This window comes from Corvus brachyrhynchos, unplaced genomic scaffold, assembly GCF_000691975.1.
Source record: "Corvus brachyrhynchos isolate BGI_N302 unplaced genomic scaffold, ASM69197v1 scaffold105, whole genome shotgun sequence".
Lineage (NCBI taxonomy): Eukaryota > Metazoa > Chordata > Aves > Passeriformes > Corvidae > Corvus > Corvus brachyrhynchos.
Window position 1 is genome coordinate 3,612,670 of NW_008238452.1, and position 27,227 is coordinate 3,639,896.

General features: G+C 42.6%; 1 protein-coding gene and 1 long non-coding RNA gene across 6 annotated transcripts in view; both read right to left on the minus strand.

Annotated features, from left to right (window-relative positions):
* The window catches only part of BBS12 (Bardet-Biedl syndrome 12), a 48,232-nt gene that overhangs the window by 19,897 nt on the left and 1,108 nt on the right, over positions 1-27,227 (minus strand). For 3 of the 5 annotated variants that reach the window (XM_017736899.1, XM_017736898.1, XM_017736901.1), the window contains exon 2: positions 23,891-26,022. In XM_017736899.1, coding sequence (XP_017592388.1) covers positions 23,891-26,006 — 2,116 coding nt within the window. In that variant the 5' untranslated portion in view covers positions 26,007-26,022. Of the gene's footprint in view, positions 1-21,069; positions 21,194-23,890; positions 26,023-27,166; positions 27,222-27,227 lie in introns of those variants that run through there. The other 2 variants (XM_017736900.1, XM_008635754.2) reach the window with 2 other exon arrangements.
* On the minus strand, positions 11,713-21,041 carry LOC108447320. Its single transcript, XR_001862814.1, has 2 exons — positions 20,956-21,041; positions 11,713-13,005 (listed from the first exon to the last, which is right to left on the minus strand). It is a non-coding gene; the product is annotated as an uncharacterized LOC108447320 (long non-coding RNA).

Consider the following 27,227-nt stretch of genomic DNA (forward strand, 5'->3'; position numbering starts at 1 on the left):
GGGTGTCCGCGCCGAGGAACCCCGGCCTGCAGCGCGGGGTCCCGTCCGGCTGAGCACCGCTGCCGGCAGCGCTGGAAACGGGATGCCGCGAACATCGGTCGGACATCTTTTCCTCTGGCCTTATAAAAAAAGTAACTGGAGAGTTATTTTAGACCAGAAGAAGTTATGTGGCCTCTGCACCATTCTAAATTGTTTAAATCACAATATGATGAAACATGTGTTTAAAATAAATCCGTGGCAACCGTTTTGTTCCACTGCATTCACCAGAAACCAGTTCTCCTCCCATCCAACACGAGCAAACTAATAGCAAAAGGCAACAGGTGAAAATTCTGGCACAGGCCTTCCACCTATAATAAAACAAATCTGCACAGAGTTTATAAAGTGTATTGACGATCAAATGCACTTTGTGCCTGAGGCTGACAACAAAACTGGATGAAAAGGGTTTTTTCCAAAACCATGCTTTGTGCCCCTAATCTCCTGTTTAACAGAGGGCTGCTCATGCCTGGACCTTGGGAAGCTCTCTGGCTTCAAAGGCAGCACAAGAAGCCCTGGACAATCCCAAGTAGGACTGCAAGCACCGGTCTTTGCACACAGCCAACATGCAGCAACCCACAGGAACAAACCAACTCCAAGGCAGACACTGCGTGCAGCTCACGCAGTTTGTAATATTCTCTTTGCTAGCAAGTATGTCAAGGATATTTTGTTGCCGCTTCACTTCCCTTCCCAGCTCTGACCTCTGGCAAGCCATAAATTTTAATTCTTTACCAGAATCAGTGACAATCACGCTGCTTCCCACACCCTCATGATGAAGGGAGTAGGCAGAGCGTGGCCCAGTCCAGACAGGTTCACGCCGTGTCAGCTGCTCCCCCTCAGTGCCACAGGGGCAGGCACCTGCTGCCTTGCTCCACAAATGGGCATTTCAGCCCTGTTGCTCCGTGAGTATCCCCCCCTTCCCTAGGTTCCCCAGCCATCCATCCACTTCAAACACTCCCTCATATTTCTCATGGAAATCCCACGTTACCACTGTAGCTGAGAGTTCTGGACAGTCACAGCCACTGGCAAAGACCCTGCTTGTTTCCTCTTGCAACAGAAGCCGCGTTCAGGGCATTTTGCATCCTTGCACTATGGAGACTTCCAAAGTCCTTCTGTCTTCCTTGGAAGGCAGATGAAGGGAAGATGAAGCTGGATTCAAGTAGATGAAGGGAAGGGGTGAAAATGTAGTTTTTAAAACTCTAAGGAATTATTTAAAAAAATAAAACAAAAAAGCAATCTCAAAATGCTTAAAACCCAAAAAACTTTTCTAAAGACTAAACATCCCTAGTTCCACTCAGCCATTCCTTTAACTCTGTGTTCCCTACCCACACAGCAGCCGTTTACAGCTCTCAGCTGGATGCCCTGTCACCGAGCTGCAGAGTAAACACTGTGCTTTACAGGACAGGGTCCTGATATTTCTCAGAGTCTTCGGGGCCATGACCTCCATGAGGGCGCTGAACCCAGTGGTGGCAGGGTGGGCAAGGCAACCAGCTCAAATTCCTTATCAAATGACCCTTTTGAAAACCAGTAAAATCCAGTTTACCAATAAAATTGTGAGGCTTGAGAACTCTTTAGAAGCTTGTCACTGGGAATTGTGTATGTGGGGCCTACAACTAAAAGATTACAGAGCTAAAATGGAAGCCTTATTCCCTAAGCTATCTGCACTCACCTCAAGATCTGCCAACTTTCTATATTTTTTAAAATATTTTCCTTTCTCTTCTTCAAATGGAAAACACGCCTGGTTTTATTTTCTCCACTCTACTTTCTTCTGCAGTCCAACCTCTTAATATGGTCATTAATATTGCTCTTAAACATTGACTAAAGCGATGCTGGCAGAAGCATTTTCCTTTCTTGTGGCCTCTTCCACCACCCTTCCTCAACTCAAATCTTCCACACAATTACACCCATACAGCTGCTTCCCCTCCACCCAGACCATCAGTTATCCGTGCTTCCAAGCCCTTCACAAGCCTTCTCTTGGCCTGTGTAAGACACTCCATGTTACAATGCCTTAAACCCTACCTTCCTGCTTCTTCAAAAATACCTCTTAGAGACCCATTCTCTAGCCTGTTCCATTTATTTGAACGACGACCATTCTGTTTGTCCTGCACTGTTTTGTAACCAGGTACAATTTTTAATAGAATCAGAGAACATCTCAAGTTGGAAGGGACCCACAAGGATCATCTGAGTCCAATTCCATGCTCCTCACAGGAATATCTTACCTCTAAGAGAGAAAAAGCTGTTTTATTCAGTGCTGCTCTCATACACAGGGGTCATACTGAACACAGGGCACTCATCTGCACATCCAATCATCACATTTATTCAATATATAATTGTTAAATTTCTGCAGACTCTCAGTAAGAACATCTGGAAAAACACTCCAAAGTAAACATAATTCAAACCTGAATTATATTGTAGGAAAACCCTGAAAAATCCAAGAGTAATTATTGAGATACTGCAAATTAAGAGTAAGAAACTCCAACAGCTCCATCAGTTTTTGATTTTTAATCCAAGGTGCAACAACTTTCCCAGCTTTCCAACAGTTACTACTACAAATCCTGCCATTATGACAAGCCCAGGAAATGTCAATCCCCTTTCGCAGAAGATGCTTTTAGAGGGGTTTCAGCCATATGTCTGTGACAGTTTACCAGGATGACATCTCCAGTTTGCTCACACAGGAATAATGAAAATGGTGTTTGAAAATTAACCTGCAGAAGAACTGATTTACTATAGAATTAAAATCAAGCAAACAAAAAGCCGCTCACTCTTGAAAAGCACTTAGAACTACAGGAAAGCAAAGACACCGAGGAACACTCGGCTCACATCTTCCCACCACGAGGACACCTCAGCAGGTGGTTTGTATCACTGTGGCAGCAGGGAATGCTTCCAGCTGCTGGAAATGGAACATCAGCCCAGGCCTCCACTCCATCACAGAGCTTCTCAACTTCCACGGGCTCTTGGCTTCCCAGCCCCTCTCTTTGGTGCATATCCAAGCAGCAATTAGCCAAAAAGAGATGGATAAGCTGTGTCCCTTCTGAAGTTGTTCCTGTGTTGTCTCGTGCTCAGCTAACAGTGGAAAAAGTCATCCATCTCCCAGCACATATCAACACCAAAGGTCTCCCACAAATCACACTCACTTGTCACAGGAAATGTCAAAAACTTTAAGTACATTAACTGCTTGACTTTAAATTTGGAAGGAAGATTTCCTTCCTTCAAAGCCTGAGCATGAGTTTAAAAATTTAGTAGCAATTTTTTCCTCAGAACTTTTATTTTTCACCATCAAGAGCTGGTATTTATATTCTGGATTAATATTCATATGTTTGCTCAGGAACTTAAACACATGCTGCACCTACCTTGTATGATGGAAGCAAACAGCCACAAACATGGCTATAACCAAATTTGCCTTCTAAATATTAGTTACTGTAGAAAGCAGCTTCAGTTTTTACCCACCTACTTTTGTAGGTGCAGTTTATGAGGCAAAATTTCTCTGTTTGAAGTATGTATCGATATTAAGTGCCTGGGAAGTCTACTTGCATGGTCACTCTTTTAAAAATCCTTTAACAGAAGTTCAGCTTTTCATTTACCTTTCTCATGGCTTTATGACCCTTCCTCAATATTTCTTTTAAATAAAAGCTTATTTTTCCCTCTTCATCTTTTTTTATTTTTCTCATGCAAACAGTAGAAAGACATCACATCAACAGTAGAAAATTAAACTCTCCTCCCTATTACAAACCTCTTGCAGTCTCCATTCCAGTTCAGAGGAGTACTTTATTCCTCTAAAGCACCAGTGGACACTTGTTTATGTCTTTCTAAATAAAATTTTCTCAATATATGCTTAATCTGAGAATGCCACAGATGGCCAAAACTTTGTTTTGAGTTGTCTTTACAAATGTTGGAAACACAACAGCCCAGCACAGCTGAAGACAAGAGAACGAACAATGCAGTGAGGCCTAAATTGGAAGTAAATCAAATTTTATGTGGTCCAGAATGATTGCACTTGGAAAAAGATCTATACTGTCTAGAAGCACTGACAGCTGTTGCAGATCTAAGAGATGCAGTAGTGACCTCAGCTTATGAGAAACGAGAAATAATGTCATAAGAACAAATATTTATGGGGGTTAGAGTTCAGAATTAGCAAAATCACCCCTCTCCTTCTCTCTAATGTACATACAAACACATATACACACCCTCTCTCTCTGTATCCACATTACTGAGAGTAATGCACCTAAATTAGCAAAATTACTCCAGGCTAAGAAAAGAAACAATGTTAGTATAAACACTGATAATATACATTAAAAATAGACAATTTAAAAAAATACTCTGCAATCAAACATCGTGAACTCAAAGAATTTCAGTTAATACTGGATTTCAAAGAAATCCAGACTTGTTGAGAGATTCCTTAATAGGAACTATCATAAAACCACATCTCTTTCTCACAGCATTGCGTTATAATCATAAGATCATGATTCCTCGAGGTATGTATCTCTCCTGATCCCATGTCACTGAAAGGGTGGCAAAAAGTGTCCCAAAGTAACTTGGCCCCTGCTCAGGACTCAAGACACATTTTGTTGTATTGCTACAAGGTAAAGCAAATGCTCTTACACTGGAAGTGCTTGGACACATGTTCAGAGATTAGAGGGAGATCTTCTTCCCCATGTTTGGGGGGAAAATCAGTGCTTGTGGGGCAGATCCAGCCAGTGCCTGCCTATGTGGTTGTTGTCATTTCAGAAACCCATTATCCCATTTGATCAGAGCACACACAAACTGTTAGGAAGCGGATCTTCACATAAACACAGACTAGTTGAGGTTGGAAAGCACCTCTGCACATCTGGTCCAACCCCTGATCACGCAGGGCTGCTTGCAGCAAGTCTGCCTGCAACAATTTTAAACTCTAAATATTTCCGCATTAACTACAACCCCCCCACAAGCCAAAAATGTCAGTCACTGTCTCTCTCCTAGCAAGTGATCATGAAAGAGTGAAAGTTTTGTTATAGGTTCTTCTGTATCCTCTTTTAAATTAGGTTCTTATACACAGGTCATAGAATTCCTAACTTCCACATGGTCTAATTCTGGAGAATGTTACATTATTCACAAGACTGCAGTTGGAAATAGAAATATAGGTGGAAGTGAGGAAAATACTCTCCATTTACTGGTATGTTATAGTACGAGGCCAAAGTAATGTCATGGAGGAATACAGCAAAGACAGACTATTCCCAAGGAACAGCAGTTACCACATCATGCAGCTTTCATCATTTCACACTGAAGGGCAAGGAGAGATGAGATCAGTGGGACATTAAAAAGAAAAAAATATTATTTTACTACATCATTAATTTAATTCCTACCACTTGCACAACCAAAATCTTGCTCTGCGTCATTTCTGTAGGATGTATTAGCTGGCAGGTAGAAAACAGCAAGAATAGAGAAACAACCCCAAACCCCTCTCTCGGTAACAATCTGTGCTGATAGTATTCCAGAAGGAATGTCACAACTCTCCCATTTGTTTTCTCCTTGTTTCAGGACAGTTTCCATGGATTCCCAAACCTAGGCCCCACTTAAGGGTTCCCCAGAGCATAACACCCTGCAGTAGCAGGTCACAGACCAAGCATCACATGCAGAACACAGAGCTCCAGTGGCACCGTGAACACATTAAGCCCTTGAAAAGACAGTTCCCTGATCAGGGTATCAGCACAGCAGTGTTTGAGAAAGGAGAGACAGGCCCTGGAATGCCTTTGGAAGTGCAAAGAAATGATGTGGTCCCTTGTGCTGTGTTAGCTTTTCGTTCTAGGGAGGGAGAACTCTCCCAAATGAGCCTGAGGCAGCACTCAGTGCTGGGGTGGATGCAGTTACTGCTCCACCACACCCCAATGCATCCATCCATGCAGTGACCAGCCTGGGACAAACACGTTCTGCAATCCCCCCTTTCTCAGCTGTGAAACCATCCCTATATGTCTTTAGGTTCACCATGACTGCATCTCCCACGATATCTGAAGTTACAAGCACTGTAAGTGCAACTGAAGCCAGCTGGCTCTTGTGAAATCTTGTTTGTTTCTGGGAGAGAGCAGAGCTTAGCGCAGCTCTTCGTGGTGGTTAAAGAACTGTAATCCACTGTCCACATGCCAAAATGGAATCTGTTATCTGCCAGAAAATTACTTTCCCGACACTGCCCAGGCTATTATCTCAAAGCTGACCTGCAATCACTAACTTCCAAGCATCTGGGAGGTTAAATTGCTCAGTGTTTTCTTTTATATAAAAGCAATACTCATTACATAAGAATCACTATTTTATATAATTTATATCCTTTTCCTCCTCAGGAAGAATTAGAGAATGAATGCCTGCATAAAAAACATTGTCACACCCTCATTAGTTTTATCAAGTGCAATCTTCCTCCAAGCACTCCATGGAAATTTTGTGAGAACATGCCTATCTTTGTGGAGAGCAAATGGGGTTGCTTTACATAACCCTTATTCCAGGGATAGTAAATTGCTGTGCAAATGGATTTTGCTTTTCTGCCACAAACTCGGTATCTGTGTGAAGAGCTCACTGCTTACATGACAAGCGGCAGGAGAAGGACCTCAGACTTCACTGTTTGCCTGTTGATTTTTCTGTAAAAGCTGCATTACCTGCTCCAAGAACCCCAGCAAATGCTAAAGAGGAAGCTCACTCTGACATTAATGTGGCCAGCTACTGACCACTGCCTTGTTCAACTGCTGAATTCATACTGCCATGAATTCCAGCATCTCATACTTCACATGGCATTTGGGAAGACTTCTCTAGGGAAAAACCAGCTGTACCTTAAAGAGAATGCTGAAGGTGCAAACCCCAAGCAGGAGGGACTTAAGACTGAAAAGCAAGAGTTACAGGTGCCATTACGAGTCTGAATGTTTGCTCTGAAACCTTTGTGAGCTGTTCATGTTGTTGATCTAAAACTCACGAATTCCCTACCCATACCCTGTGGGGGATACCAGCTGACACTGGAGATAAAGCTGGACCCACTGGCTTTGCCACAGGCCACAGTGACTCTGTGTCTCAGAGAAAGGTTGTCCCCTGTGGCAGGCTGTCTCCTGTGTAGGAGTCAATGTGTGCACGTTATCAGTGGATGACAGTGTCTTCTGACAGCAGATGAAGGGAAAGGCTGTGTAATCCCAGACCCAGGAGTGAGAACCAGGAGGACACTGAAATAGGCACAGACTCATCTTCCTTTCTCTTGGCTCCCCCACCCTCCACCCCCAGCCTGTCTCGTCTCCTCATCCTTTGTCCCCACCCTGTTCTTTTCCCTTCCCCTGCTGTCAGGCACAGGTTCTTGGCCTGTCTCTAAATCTTTCCCCAGCTCCTCATGCCAAGCTCTGTCCTTTTCTGATACTTTTCCTTTGAATCTCACTATGGCTCCTAGCCATGTGCTCCAGAGCTGGGTTTCCTTTCCCCACTGCTTCTTAATCCCTGCCTCCTTTCTTGAAGTTCAAAGCCTATGTCCTCCTTCCTCAGCCAATCCTCATAATCCTATGGCTTATTTTTAACATAGGGTCCTTCATTTTCCTTTCCCCTAGCACTTTCCCTCCTCATGGTAGTTTCCCAGCTCCCCATTTCACTCCTTGGCAGGGTGGCAGTCTCCCTGAATCCCATCAGACTGCCCATCACCTGCCTACCACAAAACTCAAGTTACAAAACTCTTCATTCTTCTTCAAAGTAGGTACCATGGCATCAATTACCTCAGCAAGTGCAACCAATCCCAAACCATACATCATCTAGGAGTGCTTCACTGCAGGGAAAAATAACAAAAATATATGTGGCAAACTTCATTGCCATAAGTATTGAGGGCTCTTACTCTGACTAATCGCACACCTTGAGTCACTGCACCACAGCCAACAAGTACCTTGGAAAAACAACAAAAAACTCAGCAAGCAAACAATGATAGAAGTCTTTCCCTCAAAGACCAAGTCAAATTCATTGCAATTAATGATATTAATGAATGAAATCCAGGTGGCCAGACAGCGTTTTTAGTGCATATGCTTGCATACACGTATTATACATGCAAGGATGGATAGAACTCAGAAATGCGCTCAGAAGTTTATTTTGTAAAATTCATCCTGGCCAAGATGAATGCTGGATTTTAGCTGTTATTTCCATTCACAATTGAATTGCAGCTCTTCAGACAGATTGGTCTCAGTGTTTTCATATTAACAGGACAGCTGTTTATGAATCAATTTATGGGCTTTGTCATCTAATGATTCATTTATTATAAAACGGCCGAGCTAATATCGATGATTCCTTTCACTGGAAATGGGAGTTACACATCCCATTTTACATCAGTTGCTCCTAGTCTGAAGTTGCTGGGTTTTGTGATTCCTTCCTTGCCCATTGTTGGGTTTGCCACTGTTGTGGCTGACGTGCACACAGAGACAAGGAGAGTCACTCTGAGCTATTGGCTGCTGTCCTGACATCAGTGTGTGGGTGAACAGCCAGGGTTAGTCACTCAGCCCAGCTGTGTGGGCCTGCAGCGAGCACAATGTCATCTGTCACATCTGTCAGCTCCTGGGAGCGCACAGCAGCCACGCGTGTGGGGCTGTGCCAGGGGGATGGGATCCTGGGAGAGCTGCAGCCTGCCAGAGCCTGGCTCCTGGGGCTCAGCTCCTGCAGCAGCTCCCTGGGTGTCCACACACAGCCAGGAGGGTGCTGCCAAGGCAGGCCCATGGAGCAGGCTTTGCTAGCCAAGCTGTGCTCGTATTAAGTAGCACTTGAACAGTTCAGAGCCAACATCCTTCCTTGTTTTTACTGATGTAAAAAAACATTTGCTCTGGGATGATTTGAAGACAGCAAGGAGAGAGTGATGAAGCATTCCTTTAAAGTTTTTACTTCCCATTGTCTTCCCTGGCCTCCCTGAAGCTACCATGATCTGTTACTCAAAGCAGGGGTGGTGGGGACACCATGCCAAGGGAAAGGCTGGATGCACAGTTAGCAGGGATATCAATCCCCATGCAGAGTATGGAAGGAAGAACAGGATGCGGACAAGATATATCCCCAGGCTACCTCACCTACTTGGTTGGAATTTATGGTAACATTACTTTTTACTCACACCCTTCAAATAGCACCGCTCACTGACTTCTCTGGCAGCCATTTCCAGATGGTATTTTTAGCGCACGCAGATAACAATCAAATGAAGGTACTGAAATATTTTTACCTACAGCACTTGTGTTTTCCCAAGAAAAGTATACAAGGGCCTTTACAGCCCTCCATCAAATGAGTTCATCTCATCCTGAACAATTCCTGTAATTTTCACTAACAGGTCTCCTGTCACAACCCCACCATCACAGACACTGTAAGGTGACACCAGTGCCATGCCAACTACTTCATTTTTATTGAGGATATTTGTAGAGATGACTTTCAAGGCCAATTATTTATTCCAATCTCCTTCTCACAGCATACCAAGTAGCCCATAAGGCATCCTTAGTTCATTAGTTGCTGAACTGTGGTTCTCCTTTCTTCCTTATAAACTGCTTGCTGCTTTCTTGGACCTTTTTTTTTTTTCTTAATATTTAGCTATTTATTTTCAGGTTAAGAATATGACCTCATGCACAGATTTATTATTGAGCAGAGTTATTTTTATGGAATGCTGGTTTTTTTCCCAGTGGCCAGTTTCACCACAGAGACATGGATGAGAATAAATACTTTTCCCAGCTGTGGCTGTGGAATGGAGAACAGAATGGAGCAGCAGAGAACTGTGATCTTTAGCAAACAAAAGTTTCAGATATTCTGACGGAGAAGGTGAACCTGAGTGCAACCTGAGTACAGCCCAAAGATTTTACTTAGGAAGGACAAAAAAGAGCCTTTCCTTATGATGTTTTTTGGGGTTTTTCCATAAGCACTAGAGCCAATCCCTTTCCAGCCTTTCTCCATCCATATTGTGTACTCTTGTCTGGTTTCTAGAAGTCTCCATGCTCCATAAAGGCAAATAGATGAGACAGTTATAAATATCACAGCAAAAATTCAGGAGCTCAGGGCAGGAGAGCAGGAAGAAGTAGCAAGTACAATACAAGGAATGAGTTATTGCCAACGCAAGTTTTCTCCAGAGCCTATAACAAATATAAAGTTAGGTTAATCATCTAACGAAATCTGTGATTTTATTAAACAATTAGTTCAACTGTTGTTTTGAACCAACTTGATTCCGTGTTTAATGCAGTCTGGCCAGTGCCACACAACTGCCAGACACACACAATTAGTGTTTCAGGAGGCAACTGGACGTATTTGGGAGCTCTGTTTAAAACCTTTTTCAAGTTTAGGGGATGATTACAATTAAACTCATGTCACTGGAGTTGTTAGCTTGATGACAAACCTTTTCTGTCATTCTTCATTACACTCTCACCTTCAATGCCCTGAGCATAAGCTTCTAGAGAAATTAATATTTTAGGGTTTCCCTATGTTGCCTGCCATTTCAAACAGTTGATTCCCAGACATCTGCCATGCTCTCCAAATTAAGCACCAATAAAGCATCTCGGCACTCTGAAGTCAGTTCAGGCCTCAATCCAAATCCCTTAAAAATCTACTGGACTCTTTGAACTGTTGATGGCAGCCATTGTTTTTAAGACATTTGAGTTCCCAGCCAGCTCTCACTAGAAGTCCTGGCTCCATGCATCACATATGTGAAACTGCCTGGGTCTAGGACGTGCAGTAAGGACAACAGAGTAAAAATGTGACAAAAATAATGATGAAGTGATTTGTGTAAAAAAAAAAAAAAGTAAAAACCATCATTTGTAACTTTATTCAGCTTTTTTTTTTTTTTACGCAACTGTACTTAACAGATGGAAGTACTTTTTCTGCAAAGAGGAAGGAAAGGAGGCCCCTGAAAATTATGAAGGGGTGAACAAATGCTTTTAGGCTGCCACATGCCCAAGACACACCACCAAATTCCTAGTGGCCTAGGAAAAAAGCTGCAGCATGTGTGTTGCTATATCCTGTGTTAGGGGACTACAGACGTGAATAGGTTGGTTGTTAGGAGTGAAGCAGTCACCTTTGTTCTTCCACTCACATACAAAATAAATCAGCACTGAATAGTCTCTATTCTTATTTCAGATTCTTTACATGAGCTTTGTGTACCATCTTTAAAACAGAGGTTAGCTTATATTATGATGTTTGGATTACTCCCACAGGGGATAACTGAAAACACAATTACATTACCTCTCAGACACGAGTCTTTTTTCCAGGATGGTTACATGCAAGAAAGGCAAATCGTGCTGTAAGCAATGGGGTGAGAAGACTGGAACATACTGTATGCAATTAGCTTAGGAGACTGGATGGAACTGGCCAGAATTCAGATGTGGTACAAATGAGTGTAAACAAAGGAGTTGCATTTACTTACCTCCTGTCTGAATTTGATTTTAGCATATGAAAAGCAGCGGTACTGGGAGGGGTTTAGCTGTAATTCCTGCTCTGTTGTATGGAGCTGAACTCTCAGGTATTTCAACCTCCAAAAGATCGAAATCAGAATGTTTAAGAAATTCCCCACTTTTAAAACCAGTATCTTCAGTACACTACAAAGCAGAGGCAGGGGCTAGAGGTCTGATCCCAACCACTTTTAAAAGAAAACACAAATATTACTAAGATCTTTGCCTTAAACTTGAGCGGAATCAGGATTAAGCTTCTAGGCCACAAGAGAAAAATCACATGTAATAAAGTAACACGGTTCCAAAGTAGTATAAGAAAAATTTACTGGAGTGTTCTTCTGGTGTTATAAGACAGGCCAACCAAAACTTATTGGATAAAACTCTGTACAAATTTGCAGGAATATGAAGCAGCATTCAGAATGAGCACAGCTCAGAGGAGGGTTACACATAGCAACAAGTGATGTTCCTGGTGAAATGCACTTTCACTGCAATTTTATTGTTTTATTATTTTCACACCGATCTATTCAAACTAGGGGTGACCCCATCTTCACTGGCCATAAAGTATAATCTCACAACATTACTTTTTGTTACTTTTTAAGGGAAATAATTTGTCAGAAGTGTTTGTAGACACAGTACCTGCTGCTAGCCCTTTCCCAGGAAGCAGCTGCCAGCAGGGTAAAGATACATCCCTAACAGCTCATTTTTATCTCCCTTTACTGCACAACTGCCCTTGGTAATCTTTAACTCCCAGCTGTTAGAGAAAGGAGAGATTTTTGACTCCAGGGACTGCAGCCACAGCCCATGGATAGCAGAAGCAAGCAAAAGTCAATTTTGGTACACCCAACTCCCTCCCCACAACAGACAGACCTCATTTTTTCAGATGAGACACATCCCCATCACGCCACTTAACAAAAAATAATTTTTTAAAGTGCATGACACAATGGAGGAAAGAGGTTAGTGCTGAGGGTAAATTCCAAATGGCTGGGATGTTTTCCTAGACTGTCTCTTACGTAACTCCCAAAATTCAGCCTCCCAGCAGGCTGCTGGGAGCAGAGGGGAGTGGGCAGGGAGCTCATTGACAACACCAGGCACATGTGCACATACACACACAGCCACCACACACGAGGCAATGAGAATTAGCTGGTCCACTCCAAATGTCAGCCAATTTATGTAATATCCTTTTACTCAGCATTTCTTATTCACTGGAAAGGGAAGAATCTCAATTATTTTGTCAGCAGTCTCTGGAGGATTGAAAGTGGGGGAAGTCAGCTGGATTCATAGTGTCTCTCCAGTCAGTGCTGTTGTTGTCTGCTTGACAGTCTGTACATCACTTAAATAACCAGTGAGCAAGAAGGTATTCACTTCATAAGAACCCCAATGGACTTGGTTTTAATGAGCTCTAATTGTTATTAATGGCAGCTGTCATTCTAAGTTGACTAAGCATAACAGCTCTGGGCTGCTGCTGCTGATCTTTATCCCATGAGGCACAGAAGGCTTATTCCAGAAAGCATTTTGTCCAGGGAATAGTTTCTCAGATGGTGGAAAGCCAGGAAGCACCGATCAGATAACAGCAGTGCTGAGACTTCCTGATTTAACACACCTAGGACACGAGGGAACGGAGGAGAAGTGGAAATATAGAGACGAACAGACTTAATATAAATAATAGCAATTATTTCCCCAGACAACCTTTCTAGTAAAGAAATACACTGGTGCTGATTGCAATCAGAAACAAGAGCTTGTGAGACCAGAGTAAAGCTTACAATGCACATCAAACAGAATTCTGATATTAAATCATCTCCCTTCAGAGGTATTGAAAAATTTAAGGTTGAAGTTCCAAAACCAAGTAAAGAAATTCACAATTAAATACATGGTTTCTATTTCTACAACAATGTCATAAGGTAAAAACAAAACAACAAGCACAAAAGCTTGAATTTTTACATTTTTGTGTTTACCAAGGACATCCTCATTGGTTTTAAATACCCCAAGGAAACTCTGATGAGCCTTTCCTTAAAAGCCATTGGTTTATGCCCCTCTTCAAAGCAGAAAATTCAGTTTCTATTCAAAACATCTTAATAACGGATTATTTATTTAGAATTCCATATATGAGGTAGAGGATTTTCCTTTTGTTTTAAATTAGGAAGGTTCCAAAAACTGTGTCATGTTTGGTGTACTATTTTGTGCCTGACTGGTCAAACCATTTTATTGCAGCTACTTTGAACCTCCATGAGAAACTAATTTCTTTATTCAGTCTCAGGATTAATCTGATTTTCATGGAGACATTTTATTCTGGAGATTTTTGTTTTATTACAGTCATCTTCAGTTCTTAGGAATACTTCTGGTTTTCATGGAGAGGACAGATCTATTTAACATATGGATCTAACCTCTACAACTGAGGGTAACGTTCTTCTGTGAAAGGCAGGACGTGTCTAGAAAAAACCAGTCTGGTTTAAATGACAAAACTGTTCAGCAATAATCTTAAATATTGTGTCATCATCCATTTCATTTATTTACAGAATTCTTTTTCTGGCTTTTCTTTTTCAAGTACTAAAGTTTCCATTTGTTCCTCTTGGAAATACAGCAGTAAACAATAACATAAGTTGTTATTACAAATACTTAGATGACTTTGCTGAAAGCACTTTTACCTCAAGCATGTCCCAAGAGCCATCAGATCCAGCCTGGCTTAAGCCAGCAAAATGTTCCTTTAGATAAAGTCAAGAAATGAGAGAGCACTGGAGACTGTGTTCTGGTTCAAGTGTAAAAAGATTCTGTCTCAACATCTCATCGCCGGGGGCCCGTTATTTAAATGAATGCAGTTGACATGAACTGAATAAGGCATTTCCTGGAACAAGAGGCACATTTCTACACGCCATCCGTACAGAACAGCACTACCTGCCGTTATGCCAGAGCTCTAAAAAACACAGCGAGCTCCCGACTTGCTCAAAGTCCTCCCGCACTCGGTCTCTTGACTGAAGGACGGATTTGAGCAGTGCCCCATGAGGTGTCCCCTCCAAGAAACTGTGGAGGGCATGCAGACCCCACAGACCCTGCAGTTTGCAGGACAATAGATGGTAATTTCTAAAAGTGGGGTCCTCTACCACAAAGAAATAAGCAGAATGGATTTTTATTTTCAATTTGGAATTTGTTTTAGAGATGCTTAATTTGTAATTATATCATGCTGACTGAATGCTCAGTTGTGTTGTGGCACTCTTCCCAGAGATCCCCGTGGATGCAGCTTTTAACAATTTCTGTTTCACAGATGGTCTGTATTTGCCTTTTGCTTTATTTATTATTTTTTTAAGAACACTAATTGCAAGATTTAAAAATTAAAACAAAGAGCAATAATGACAGTAGAACAGTTTTAGGCTTCAAGTGGTTACTTGTCTCCAAAATTTCTTGTGAAATTTTGAGCTGCTTCAGATTACTTCAAAGGCTGCAACATACCTATAACATTGATCTCCAATTATGGTTTGAAATATTGGCAATATGTAATTAATGCCTTCAAAATTATATCTGACCAGCTCACACAGTTCTCCCTGGTATCCCAATTATCAATTAACTGTAGCCCCAATTAACTTATTAAAAAAACTCAAACAACACAACAGCAACGAAAAATGGACAAAAAAATTATATTCTGCACCCTGGCTTTTCCACACTCCAGATAACTCCAGGAAGGGGGTCCCAGCCACTGTTGGTGCTGTCCCCCAGGCAAGCCTCCAGGGTGACTCTCCTTTCCATGCACTTCATTCCCAGTGACATTTCTTTGATGGGACTGCAAAGTCTTGATTGATTGCAGCAAATCACAAGTGGCCCTAGTTCTCCTCAGAAGCAAACACAGGGTTTTTGATCCCAAATATTCCGTATTTGAGGATGTTGTGGAGCTTGGCTTTAAGCCCCTCACCTTCCTGCCAATTTCAAATGTGATTCAAATCTCAGTTAATTTTCTCATCTGTTACAGTCATTCTCACAGGACTTCGTTAGAAGCAGAATACAGAGGGGATTGTAAGAAAATTAATTGGGGGAATTTCTGGACCTGGCACTTCCAGAAGGATTTAAGAGGCCAAATCAGATGACGAGGCCATCAGCTTAATATTAATCCCTTCCTTCCATGCACATTTTTTTATGCCTAGGAAGAATTCTCTCTTGCCTAGACTTTAAATACAAAAAGCTACTCATGTAGGGACAACCTCCACTGCAGAGGATATGCTGTGTGACTGTCCTGTCATCGATGAACAGGAAATTATCAGCTAATAAAAGATGGTGACATGACAAAATAATCCAAGAATAAATCCTAGACCACTTATGGCTCCTTCCCAGTAAGTTAAATTTCAGTGGAATTTTCGCTGTTGCTCTCATCTGACCACAAAGAGAAACTCAGGCTGTAATCAGCAGTGATTTTACAGCAAATAAAAAGGAGTAAATAAATGCCACAGAGAATCTTTCTCAGGCTGCTGGCAACAGCACAGCTACAAAATTAGCCTCTGCTTGGGACACTCAAACAGATGGGTGTCACCCAGGTGGAACAGATGACACATTAAACAACAGACAGTCTCTCACTCCATCATATTTGACCCCAAAATAATGACAAAGCTCATATTTAAGGAATAAATTACCCTGATCTGCTAAGTATATTATTCTAAGTCATTTCATGTGCATTTAGAGACATAGGTACAGAAGAGGTTGTGTGATGTAAGGGCTTTACCTTCACTAATTTAACTTAATAGAAAGGTAAGTCTGTAGCTGAGCTTCATACACAAAATAAAACCTTTTTGTCCTGTCTGCAGATCAGATATTTTGTTGTAAAAAAACCAAGAGGAGGGAAGATCATAGTTAGTTCCATTCAAAACCAAAACACAAGGAAGAAATGAAGTGCAGTGTACAGATTTGTAGCATTTGCTGTATAGCACAGACAGGTCCCGGAGGATAAGGGACATTTTAAATAGAGCTGGAGCGGATCAGGTGCAACTGGATTTGAGCCTGGTGGAATTCCTGAGATGTTGAGCCAGGTAACCCTCAACACCTAGAGATGATTGCTGGTTTTAACACTTGCGTATTTCAAAGAGAATGTTTTCCATCCAATATCACAAGAGGGAAACAACCAAGACCAAAATAATGTCTCACAGCTTTTATTTTATGTATGAATCAGCTGGTCTAAAGGAAATACTACCTTCTTTGACTAGGAGCGTGGAAGAGTTCAGGGATACAGTATGTATTTTTAAAGGCAAACCTAATACACATGTTTGGAAAGGAAAAGGACAAGACTTAAGCTGCTGGCAGTATTTGCAGACATCCACAGACATTTTGAATAGAGGTATTCTTCTGGGGGCTTTCACCTTGTCTGAAGGTTTTGTACTTGTTCCAGGTCTAGCACTGTTTATTACATTTTAGAAAGTCAAGTTATTCTTTCCTACTGCACTGCAAACTAGAACATTACTCTTGCTAATTTTGGGGACTCAAGAGCAAACAGAGCAGGGGAAGAGGCAGACACAGATGAAAGCACAATTCTAAAAAAGCAAATTAAGTTTCCACTTAAAAAAAAAAAAAAAACAAACAACCAAAACAACCCCAACTAAACCAAAGAGGAGAAAGAAGGATTTTCCTCAAACCTGCAGCAATAAAGTCTGTTCATCTTTTGCTTGCAATATTAAAAACATTGCTACAAATCTGCCTGACCCAGCACTGCATCAGTGATACAGGAAACATGACAAGAGACAACTCCCAACATTTTTGTCAGACCAAGACAGACAGACAGAGATCCAACACTGAAGATTAGTATTAAAGCCATAAATAAAGAGATTGAATGTAAAAGAAATGACTGCAGACTGTGGGGAATTCTTTCAAAGAGATGTTAAAAAGAATTAGTGAAACTCCAACCCCTCACACGTACGCTGTGGTCTCACTTCATTTCCCAGGCATTTGAAAGGACAACATTCCTTCCATTCTGCCAACATGCCTGTTCGGATGCAGAGGAACCATTCTGCTCCACTGAGTTTGCACTGTGCGTTGTAGGACTACTCAGAGCTCTGCTTGGCACATTTTAACTGCTGTGGTTTAATTTTCACCCTCATTCCAAAAAAGAGCTACTGTGTTCATTGTCAAAGTTTACTATTACTCTCCAAGAGCTACTCTGATATTATCCTTATGGAGTTCAGACTTGTGGGAATTGTGTATGGCCAAGTAATGTAGAAGGCTTTTAGACAAATTCCATCAGGTTCATCAGGTTTGCAAATCAAGGAAATGTCTTTCAAGGTGAAGAAGCCAAATCTTTGATGACATCAAACATTCATTCATTACTACAGTAATTCTGACTCCTGCTCATTATCCAAGGCCTCATTTTGTTACGTACCATATGAATAAGGAGTTTCTTCTCCATAGAGTTTGCAGTTTTAAAATAAGAAACCGATTGACAGACCTGTTTCCTGACTGTTCTTCCTAAGTGACATTCCCTGCAGGAGGCATCCCTTAGCCTAGGGATGCTGGGCTTCTAATCCTCATCAAATTCTTCTGTGGAAGGCACAGCTCAACCCATTGCATCTCTGAAGGAAATGTTTTCCATGTCATCCTTAACCAGTGGTCATTGCTACCAGAGCTTATTAGAGGTTCATCTGAAAACAGAGTGGCTTTTAATGAAGCCACTCCTCATCATCTGCAGTCTTCAATTTTACATTTCTTGCCACCAAGAAATATCCAAAAGTCACCCTTTGCCAGTATTCAGAAGAGGGAGGAAGGACGACCACAGTTTTGCAAAATTCTGTTTCTTAGAGACCAACTCCCCAAAGCCATGAAAACTTCACTGATGTTTTTAATGAGAAAGGGATTGGTCCCTGTATTAATTCAGGACCAAGGTGTCATTTCCCCTTCCCCTCCAGTCTCCTGAGAATAACCTATCAGGAAAATGACATCTTGTCACACATGCACATCAGCAAAAGCATCAGGGAATGCCCATTCAAGGTGAACAAACACAGTTAATTCAAACAGCACCTCTTGGCACAGGAAAAAGTCTTTTAAATTAGCTCCTGCATTTTTGGAAGACCTTTCTTCAGCACTTTAATAATAGGAAGTCTGTTTAATAATGAGATGTGAGCAAATAAGAGACCCTGGATTTCATCCAGCTTCTCCTGGCCTTGAAATTTCTCTCTTCTTCCACCATTTCACTGGCCTTATGAATGGTTGTTAGAGGAATCTGGGAGGCTGGAGGTCCTCCTCAAGCTCTGCTGGGAAACAGTCCCAAGTATCCAGCACTGGAGCTGAGACCTGAGAGCAGTTCCCAAATTAGCCACAGTAACTCCGTGTGCAGCAAATACTGATCTGACGTTTGGCAATTCTCAAATACAAGAGCAGAGCTTATTTACAGCACTGCTTTTGTGTTTGAGATGTCAATTACAAGCCTGAATAATTGCACAGCCAGGGTCACAATAAATTACCATTTTTTCAAGCTAACTGCCTGGTACTTCAGATAAACAAAGAGAGATTTGGGCTTCAGTTCCAGTAAAGCTCTCTTACTGCCAATGACATCTGAGTTTCCAGGCTTCTGGCAGCCATCAGCAACTCTGTCCCAGCTAAACAGCTCCAGAAGGCACCAGAACTTGGATGGGATGATTGAGATGGTTATTTAAACAGTGCTCACAGAAACCAAGGGAAGTGCTGAGCACTGACTGCCCCTTACCTTGAGCAAAGAATACTCAGGGAACTGGAATAATGTTGTATTAGCAGGACTTTGCCAGTTAATTAAACTGATCTAATCAACATATCTGTATTGCTGCAGGTGTACCCGTTAATTTTCATCACTGTAGGGAAGCAAAAACACTATACTGATAGGGAATTACACATGTGGAATCATGCTCTAAAACTGGTATCCTGGAGCTATGACTCACAGGCAGAGTTGCAAATGCAGGGAGCAGCAGATGGAATGCAGGAATTAATACCCCAAAGAAGACATAAACAGGAGGTGAATCAGATCAGAGTTGTATGACTACTCTATAATGTTGCTGATTGAGAAACTGTTCTGCTCCAGAATGTGTGTATATATGTACATTTATAAATAAAATTTATTTTATACAAATCCTCTGCGGTTATTCGGGCTCTCCAGTCCTAACAAATAGAACGTTTCTGTTGTTCGGTTTTGTTTTGTTTTTAAGTTTAGTCAGTGAAAGCAGTGACTCAAATTACACCTTGGAAATAAATAAGTTCACCAACTGTGTTATTTTCAGTCATCTCTCCAAATCTGCAATGCTGGTTAAATATTTGGTCTCACAACACACTGGACAAAAGTTGTGAATAGCACTAAACCCCATTCTACTGATTTCAGCTGGAATAAAACACAGTCAGGGGTCAGTATTCCCATTACTTCTAAACAAAAACTGCATGCCATCTTTACTACTCCTACAATAATGAAAAAATAATCCTATTGTTTGGAGTAGCACTTGGTCCCCAAGGAAAGAATTCCTTTTGAACTTTTTTGTTTTGAATCTCTGCTAGGCAGGGAAACCAAATACAGCCCTTGCTTTCTGCCCCTTCTCATGAGCTCTTTCACCATCTGTGCATGATCATGGCCCAGCCTTTCTTTCCACCCCTCTGAAAAAGATTCCTCCCAAACATGTCTCACCATGGGAACACATGGCTGCTGGGATGGTGCTGGGAAACTCAGGCTTGGATTAAATGTGACAGGAAGCTACTCTCCAGGGGTCATCTGGTGCCTGATGTAGAAGGAGAAGTTGGGCAACTACGCTTTCCCTCCATTCTGCATCTCTGACCCAAACTGCCCTTGTCCCTACAAAGTTTTCAGGGACATAATGCAACAAACTGAATCCCAGTACTCACAGCAAACCAGCACTGAAATCAGCCAAAGACACCACTGTGGGTACTCCTCAAAAGTCTACAGAAACGGGTATTACTGGCAGAATAAACAGGTAGGAAGCCAAAACAAATAGAGGGGTGTGTGCTTTTCTTCCTCCCCCTATTCAGGATCAAGCCCAGTCTCTGGTTTGTGCATACACCTCAGCTATTCTCACTCTCCTGTCACCTGTGCTGGAATCATCCCTGGGGACATTAGTTCTTGGAGCAACATTATCTATAAAGAAAAAGCCCTTTAAGACTGCAGATCTATTCATGCTTGGTTAGAAAAGAAAGGTCTTGGTCGTGCAACTTTGCAATAAATGGTTAATTAATGCAACAATGCTGGTGGCAAGTGGCAGAATTAATCTGCGATTTTTTGATTTTTTTCCAGATGATGTCATACAAACTGCTCTGACTGTACTGGTGTGGAATTATCTCGAAAGGATTGCCGATCTACAGAGAGAGGGATAAAACTGGGTAAAACAAATTGTAAGGCTTGTAGTGAGCCTCTGTTACTCCCAGAAGTGCCTGTTGTTCGCAGCAGTCCTGGCAACTCAGCAGGTTCCAGAACAGCAAGCCCTTCCTTGAAGCAGCAGCTCAGTCCCATTTCAGTAAGGCACTGTCACGTAACACGGACTTTGCACTGGAGTTTTATAGAGTTTACACACAGAAAGATTTAAAAAAAAATCAGTAACAAGACATTTCATTCACTTGATACCTGGTGATGTTGGTTCAGCTCCTGCAGATGCCCTGCCTGAGTTGGTTATGGGAAGCCAACCTGCTTTGCACGGAGGAAGGTCAGTTCTTGATACTGCAAGAATGATTTTCTGCTGGCACTGTGACTGATGGGATGACTCAGGCCTGCCAGTTGCCTTGTCCTTGTGAGCAGAGCTGAAAATCTCTTGCCTCTCCGTAACTTTTCTCCTAGATTCACTTCCCCTCTCCAACTCTCTCCTCTAAAAAAATAAAAAGGAAAATGTTCTCCCAGTCTCTCCAGCAGCCCTGGTTTGGGATAGCTAAAGGAGTTCAGTGCAAACAAACAGTATGGATGTTTTCTCCTCAGCCCCACCCTCCCACAGTCACTCCTTTTCCTGCCTGGAGACCCTTGTAGGTACACACAGTCTCCTACATTTCCGAGCTCACATTTTTAGCACACCTGGTAGCAGGCAAACTCTCGGGTGCCTCTTGACAGCCACTGATCACTGGTCTATATCCCATACAGGGCCAGAACTTGCAGGTGGCTCTGCCCTCCAGGCTGGCCCAGCTTGGGACAAGGGTCTGGTTGCTATGATTAAGATCTGTGCCACGTTTCAGGAAATCCTCAAGGAGCAGAGGCCTAAAAATTTGCTTTATAAAGAGAAATATGAAATACAAGGCAATCAGCCCTAAACAGAAGGTGGAGTGAGCTGGGAATGATGATACTGGGACGCAAGGGAGAAACGAGGCACCTGACTGGGACTTGGTTCCAGCAGGGAGCGAGATGTGCCAACTCCCTGAAATCTCTGCCATCTCCCAATTTCCCAAGCACATCACATGTAAAAGCTTAGCTCTCCCATCACACCATACTCTACACAAACAGCCTTTGTGTCCAGAGGAGAAGCCTCTGCCTGGCAGGAGCTGAAATCGCCCGTGGCAGATGTTGAAATCATTCCCTGTGCCGGGCGCCATGGCAGACAGGCACAGGATCTCCATTCCATGGTGCAGAGAGCTTTAAGAGATCTGAGGCTGAGGGAGCCACACCAGTATGTTGTATTCCAAATTGGAGGAGAGGATGTCTTGAGGAGAGCATGCATGTTAATCTTCTGTGCATACCAGAGACAATTTTAAGTAACCCAGGATACAGGATCTACCTAGTTCATAAAATGTTCCATTTCACTGTAGAAAAACAAGCGTTAATTAATCAAAATGTAACATCCGACAGCTTTTTAGAAAACCTCTTGTCCTGGTTTTGGCATCACATTTAAATATATCATTATGTGCTTTTTAAAAGCCTGATTGGAAAAATTACGTCATTTTGGACTTTCTCAACATTTGGTGCGTCAGCTCCCAGTGTCTAAGAGCCCATAAATAGATGTTGGACCACCTCAATACAATTCATGTCCACAGATTTTCCATAACACATTTCACTCTATTATTCAAATAAAGTGCAAGTAGATCTTTTCCTGGGAACAGGGGTTATGCAATGTTCAGCACAGGAGGATCAAGAAAAACAGTGTGAAGCCAAACATGAGCTGCAAACCCTTGCAGAGCAGCAGAGTTTGTTTATTTATATGTTGTGTTTCCATTTAATTCTCACTTAACAGCCCCCAGCTCCTTTTGCCTTTTTTGATCTACCAGTCTCTTTCTCTCTCACATCTTGGTACACCAAGAATGTGGCCAAGCAGCTACACATCAATTTGCCAACTGATTAATAATGAACACGTAACTTCAGGATGATCAGAACTTTAATATAACAAGACCCTTATGCTGTTAGGAACTACTGTTCCAAATTAAAATTATAAACCCCTGTAGTACTGATGAGATTTTGCCAAAATCCACTGAATGCTGGGGTCTGATAGCAAACCAAAATGTTTCGTTTCAGGTCAGAAACGTAACACGACTTTAATACACGCACAGACACCCCCATAAGGATCTCAACCTTATTTGTGTATGAATTTCATTATCTGTGCTGCCAGCCATGAGCATTTTAATGAGAAACTTCTTGAAGTCAAGGAACCTCCTTAGCATCACCATTTCCATTCGTTTTCCATTCTATTTTCACCAGACTGGTGAGACATTTCACTTTCAAGGTGACTCAGAATGCCAAGTTCAGAAAAAAATATCTCCATAGTTACACACCTCTCTCTTGCAATGAAGTGCCAGTTCTCCAGTGCCCAGCTTTCAAACTGTCAGTGCTGTAACACAGCAAAAATGCCTTGCCTCAATCACCAGGATAGATTCATTTCCAGTTGTTAGCCAACACCTAAAACTTACAGCAACATTTTCCTCTCTGCAAGGATAGCTGAAAGACCCCATGGAAATAATCTACAAATCCAGTTGGCAATTTAAAAGAAAATTCTGTGTAGAGATGCATCCAGTCTGTAATACCAAAAGGAGGATTCAGCCTGGACTGGTCAAAACCAGAGAAATTCCAGAGGGTATATACTGGGAAACAGGAGATATATGGAGCACATAAATATGCAAAAATAGAGTCGATTCATACAATCTCTCAGTATAAAATGTAACATTCACGTTATTTCAAGTTTAACTCTTACATTTGCAGTGCAGAGAAATTAGGAAAAAGGTATTAATTTAGAAATAATTACACTATATTCTTTCATGTAACACAAGTACAGCCATGTTATGTAAGAGATCTCTACCTTTCTTTAGAAGACATTAGGAGACATCCGTACAGGCAATACCATTAGCTAGAAATGCACGGCTGGGCTTAGAGGTAAGCCCACAAGAGATTTTTGTTTGTTATTTAGTTTCCCATTTCTAGAAGTAAGAAATTACCTTGTGGCTGTCTCTCATTCTGACTTCTGCTGTTACATTCTAAAGTCACAATCACATCTCACTGTTTGCTTTATAAAGACAAGTAGTTGCACCCGGGCTTCTCCCACTGACTCATGGACTTAAAAATCCTGAAAAGTCCTATAAAAACATAAATTCACCTGACACAGGCGAGTTCAAGAGCTGGTTCCTTGTGGGGCCTGTGATAATTTCAGTGTCTGTTTGAAGCACCAGCAGCACCAGGTCCAGAGCTCTCCTCCACGCCTCTGTCTTGGCTGCAACATTATCACAAACTTTTAAATCTGTGACCTGGTCAGGGAAGGGATCAGAGCCACCTCTGAGCACTCCACCTCTCTTAAACTCTTCCAAAATATAAGCTGAAGGAGACCCACAGGCTGCCGCTTTCTGGAGGTGATGATCCACTGCAGCACACGCTTCCAGCTCTGACCTGGCCTTTGCAGTGTTACACAGGACCACGGAGAGGTACCACTTCCAGCCACTTCCCAGTGCCTGGAGCACAATGGATTTATACTCTGCCAGCCAGGGACTGGGAAACTCTCTCACAGGTTTGTCATTTCCCAGTGGCTCGGGCTGCTCTGCGAGCACCTGGATGTGACTGAGGCACAAGAGCTCCACCGCGCCACCCCCAGGGAAAACCTTCCCGTCCTTAAGAGCGTGATGGAGTCGATACAGCGAAGTCCAGAACTGGTCTTCAAGGAGCTGCACCTTGGAAGGCAGGGCAGTGGTGAGCACGGCCGTGAGCAGGGGGATGCCTCCCGCGCTGATCCGCGCTGGCACCAGCTCACCCAGATCCATCGCGCGCCCGTCACTGGCCTTCCACAGCTCTGCCCGGGCCCCGTTCCCAACACAGGAAGCGTTCAGCTGGCTCAGGTACGTCACTGCCTGGGCACCAGTGGCCGCCCCAAAGGCACACAGCACATCCCGAGCCACACAACCAATTACCAATATCCTGCTGCCGATGCACCTTTCCATGAAGTTCTCGCACACGTTTCCTTTGACCAAAACCAGGTTTACTTCAAAGGTCATCAGAATATCCAGCATTCTGCTTAGCCACGCATCTCCTGCTCTGCCTCCCTGTGGATTCGGATGCTCCAATATGGTCCTTACATTCTGTGGTCTGTTAAAACCTAAGTGGCGATACTGCTCCGTGAGGTCACCGTCCATCAGCAGAATCCGAAGGGGCTTGTCTGCAAAGTGTTTGATGACTGTGGCTTGCTCTGGTGACACTAATGTGACAAAGCCTGGGGAGACACAGGAATAGCTCTCAGGCAGGCCTAGCACGCAGCACGTCACAATCTCTGTGATGTTAATCTGGGAAGAGCCGCTGCATTCTGCTCTCTCTTGCTGATAAGCAGCAATGCTTTGTAGCAGTTTCACGCTGGTCTGGTTTCCGTGGCTCAGAGCCATTGCCAAATGTCCTAAACCATAACATCCACATGGATCTGCTGATGGTCCTGAAAGGTACCCCTGAAAATTACCTTGCTGACTTGAAAAATGGCTTTTCCCTAGGGTGCTGAAGTGTCTGCTGTGGGTTAACTTCTGTGTGACAGCGATACAGCTGGATGCAGTAACACCACTTCCAGACAACACAGACGAACTTTTGTCACCTGCTGCTTTGACAAGAGAAGCCACTGAACCAAAGCCAGCCAAAGATGAAACCAGGCACTTGTTAAAATGACAATCATCTCCTTGATGGGAACTAGAATTTATTGGAATTATTTCTTCTGGTGCAGAAATATCTCTCTGAAAACACAGCAAATTCCAAGGATTTGTAAGACCGTCACGTCCAGCTTGGCCAGTTTTGCTTTCAAAAGCCTTTAGCCTAACTCTGCTAGAACACAGCTCTTTCTTTACGTCATGTATTGGTATTTGAAGACACTGGACTCTCTCACAGCAAGAGTTCAACCCCTCAGACATCACAGACACTATTGCTGGAACAGGAACGTTCTGCTGGAGGCACTCTACCACAGCATTGCTCCACGCTCCAACCAGGAACAACAGGGTACTCATCCCAGTCTTAAACTCCTTGTTCTGAGCCTGAATGGTTTCATTAAGAAGCTGTCCAGCAGCACTTGTCAAATCCAAACTTTCAATCAGTCTAACAGCAGAACAAATCAATGTGCTCTGGTTGGTGCTTTCATCCACAATGAATTTATGTGATTTCATTGGCCCCAGGAATGTTCTCCCAATGGATGCTAAGGATGAGAGTTGCTGGAGTCCAATGTGTCTCCTGGCATTCACATCCCTGAAAGCCATGGGCAGTGGGCAGCATCTGTGAACAGAGCACAAATTACTGCCCCATCCTCACAGCACACCACAGCATGAATCTCTGAAGAATCATTTTAACAGTCTAGCCCTGAATACAGCTCTCCTCTGTATAAAGCAGATCTTCATCCTGTGCATCTACTATGAGAAATCAATGGGCAGAGTTGCTGAAATGGTGCACTGTTAAAAAACCATGGAATTGTTTCTGGCTGGCTGATAGTAAAGAGTTGTTAATTCCCATGGTACCTTACATTTCCATCAGTACAGGCTGTGTGGAACTACCACCTCCCTCCTGTCCTGCTATCTGGAATTTCAGTTATTTGCCTTACTTAGGGCAAAACTTCACTAGAGCAAAACAGACAAATCACATGCAAAACTCAAGAGCTTTGTGTAGATCCTTCTTGGTAACAACAGTCATGCCACTGACTTTAACCTTCAAGTCTGGAAAAACATATTTTATTCTAATTCTATTTAGTCCAATTAGCATGCATGAATACATTAAGTGAAATAAAAGCAATGCCACCTTTTCATACCTTACAAACTGCCAAGACTTTAAAGTTTTGACCAACTATTCATTCGTAACACACCAAAAACAAATCTTCTTTCCCTCAAAATGTCTTCCACACCACGGTCCCGTGGCACACCACATAGATTAAAATAAAGCTCCCTTTATGAATAACAAAGTTATACACACCAAGAATTGAGAACCATGAGTCCTGTACCTCTTTTGCTCAAACCACAGAACCACAGAATGGTCTGGGTGGGAAGGGACCTTAAAGATCATTCAGTTTCAATCCCCCTGCCACGGGCAGGATCGTCTTCCACTAGACCAGGTTGCTCAGAGCCACATCCAATCTGGCCTTGGACACTTCAAGGAATGGGGCATCCACAACTTCTCTGGGCAACCTGTTCCAGTCCCTCACCACCCTCACAATAAAGACTTTCTTCCTAATATCCAATCTAAATCTACTGTCTGTTAGTTTGAACCCATTCCCCCTTGTCCTGTCACTATATGCCCTTGTAAATAGTCTTGCCCCATATTTCCTGTAGGTTCCCTTCAGGTACTGGAATTTATTCACATCATTTTCTCCAGCTCCCCTAAAGGCCCCTTTTCCAAATCCAAAATGCTGATTTTTTTCCATCCCACACACCGAAAGTCCACTTCAGTATTATGTCGTAGTATTGCGAGGGGGAAGAAGTGCTTCCCGGCCC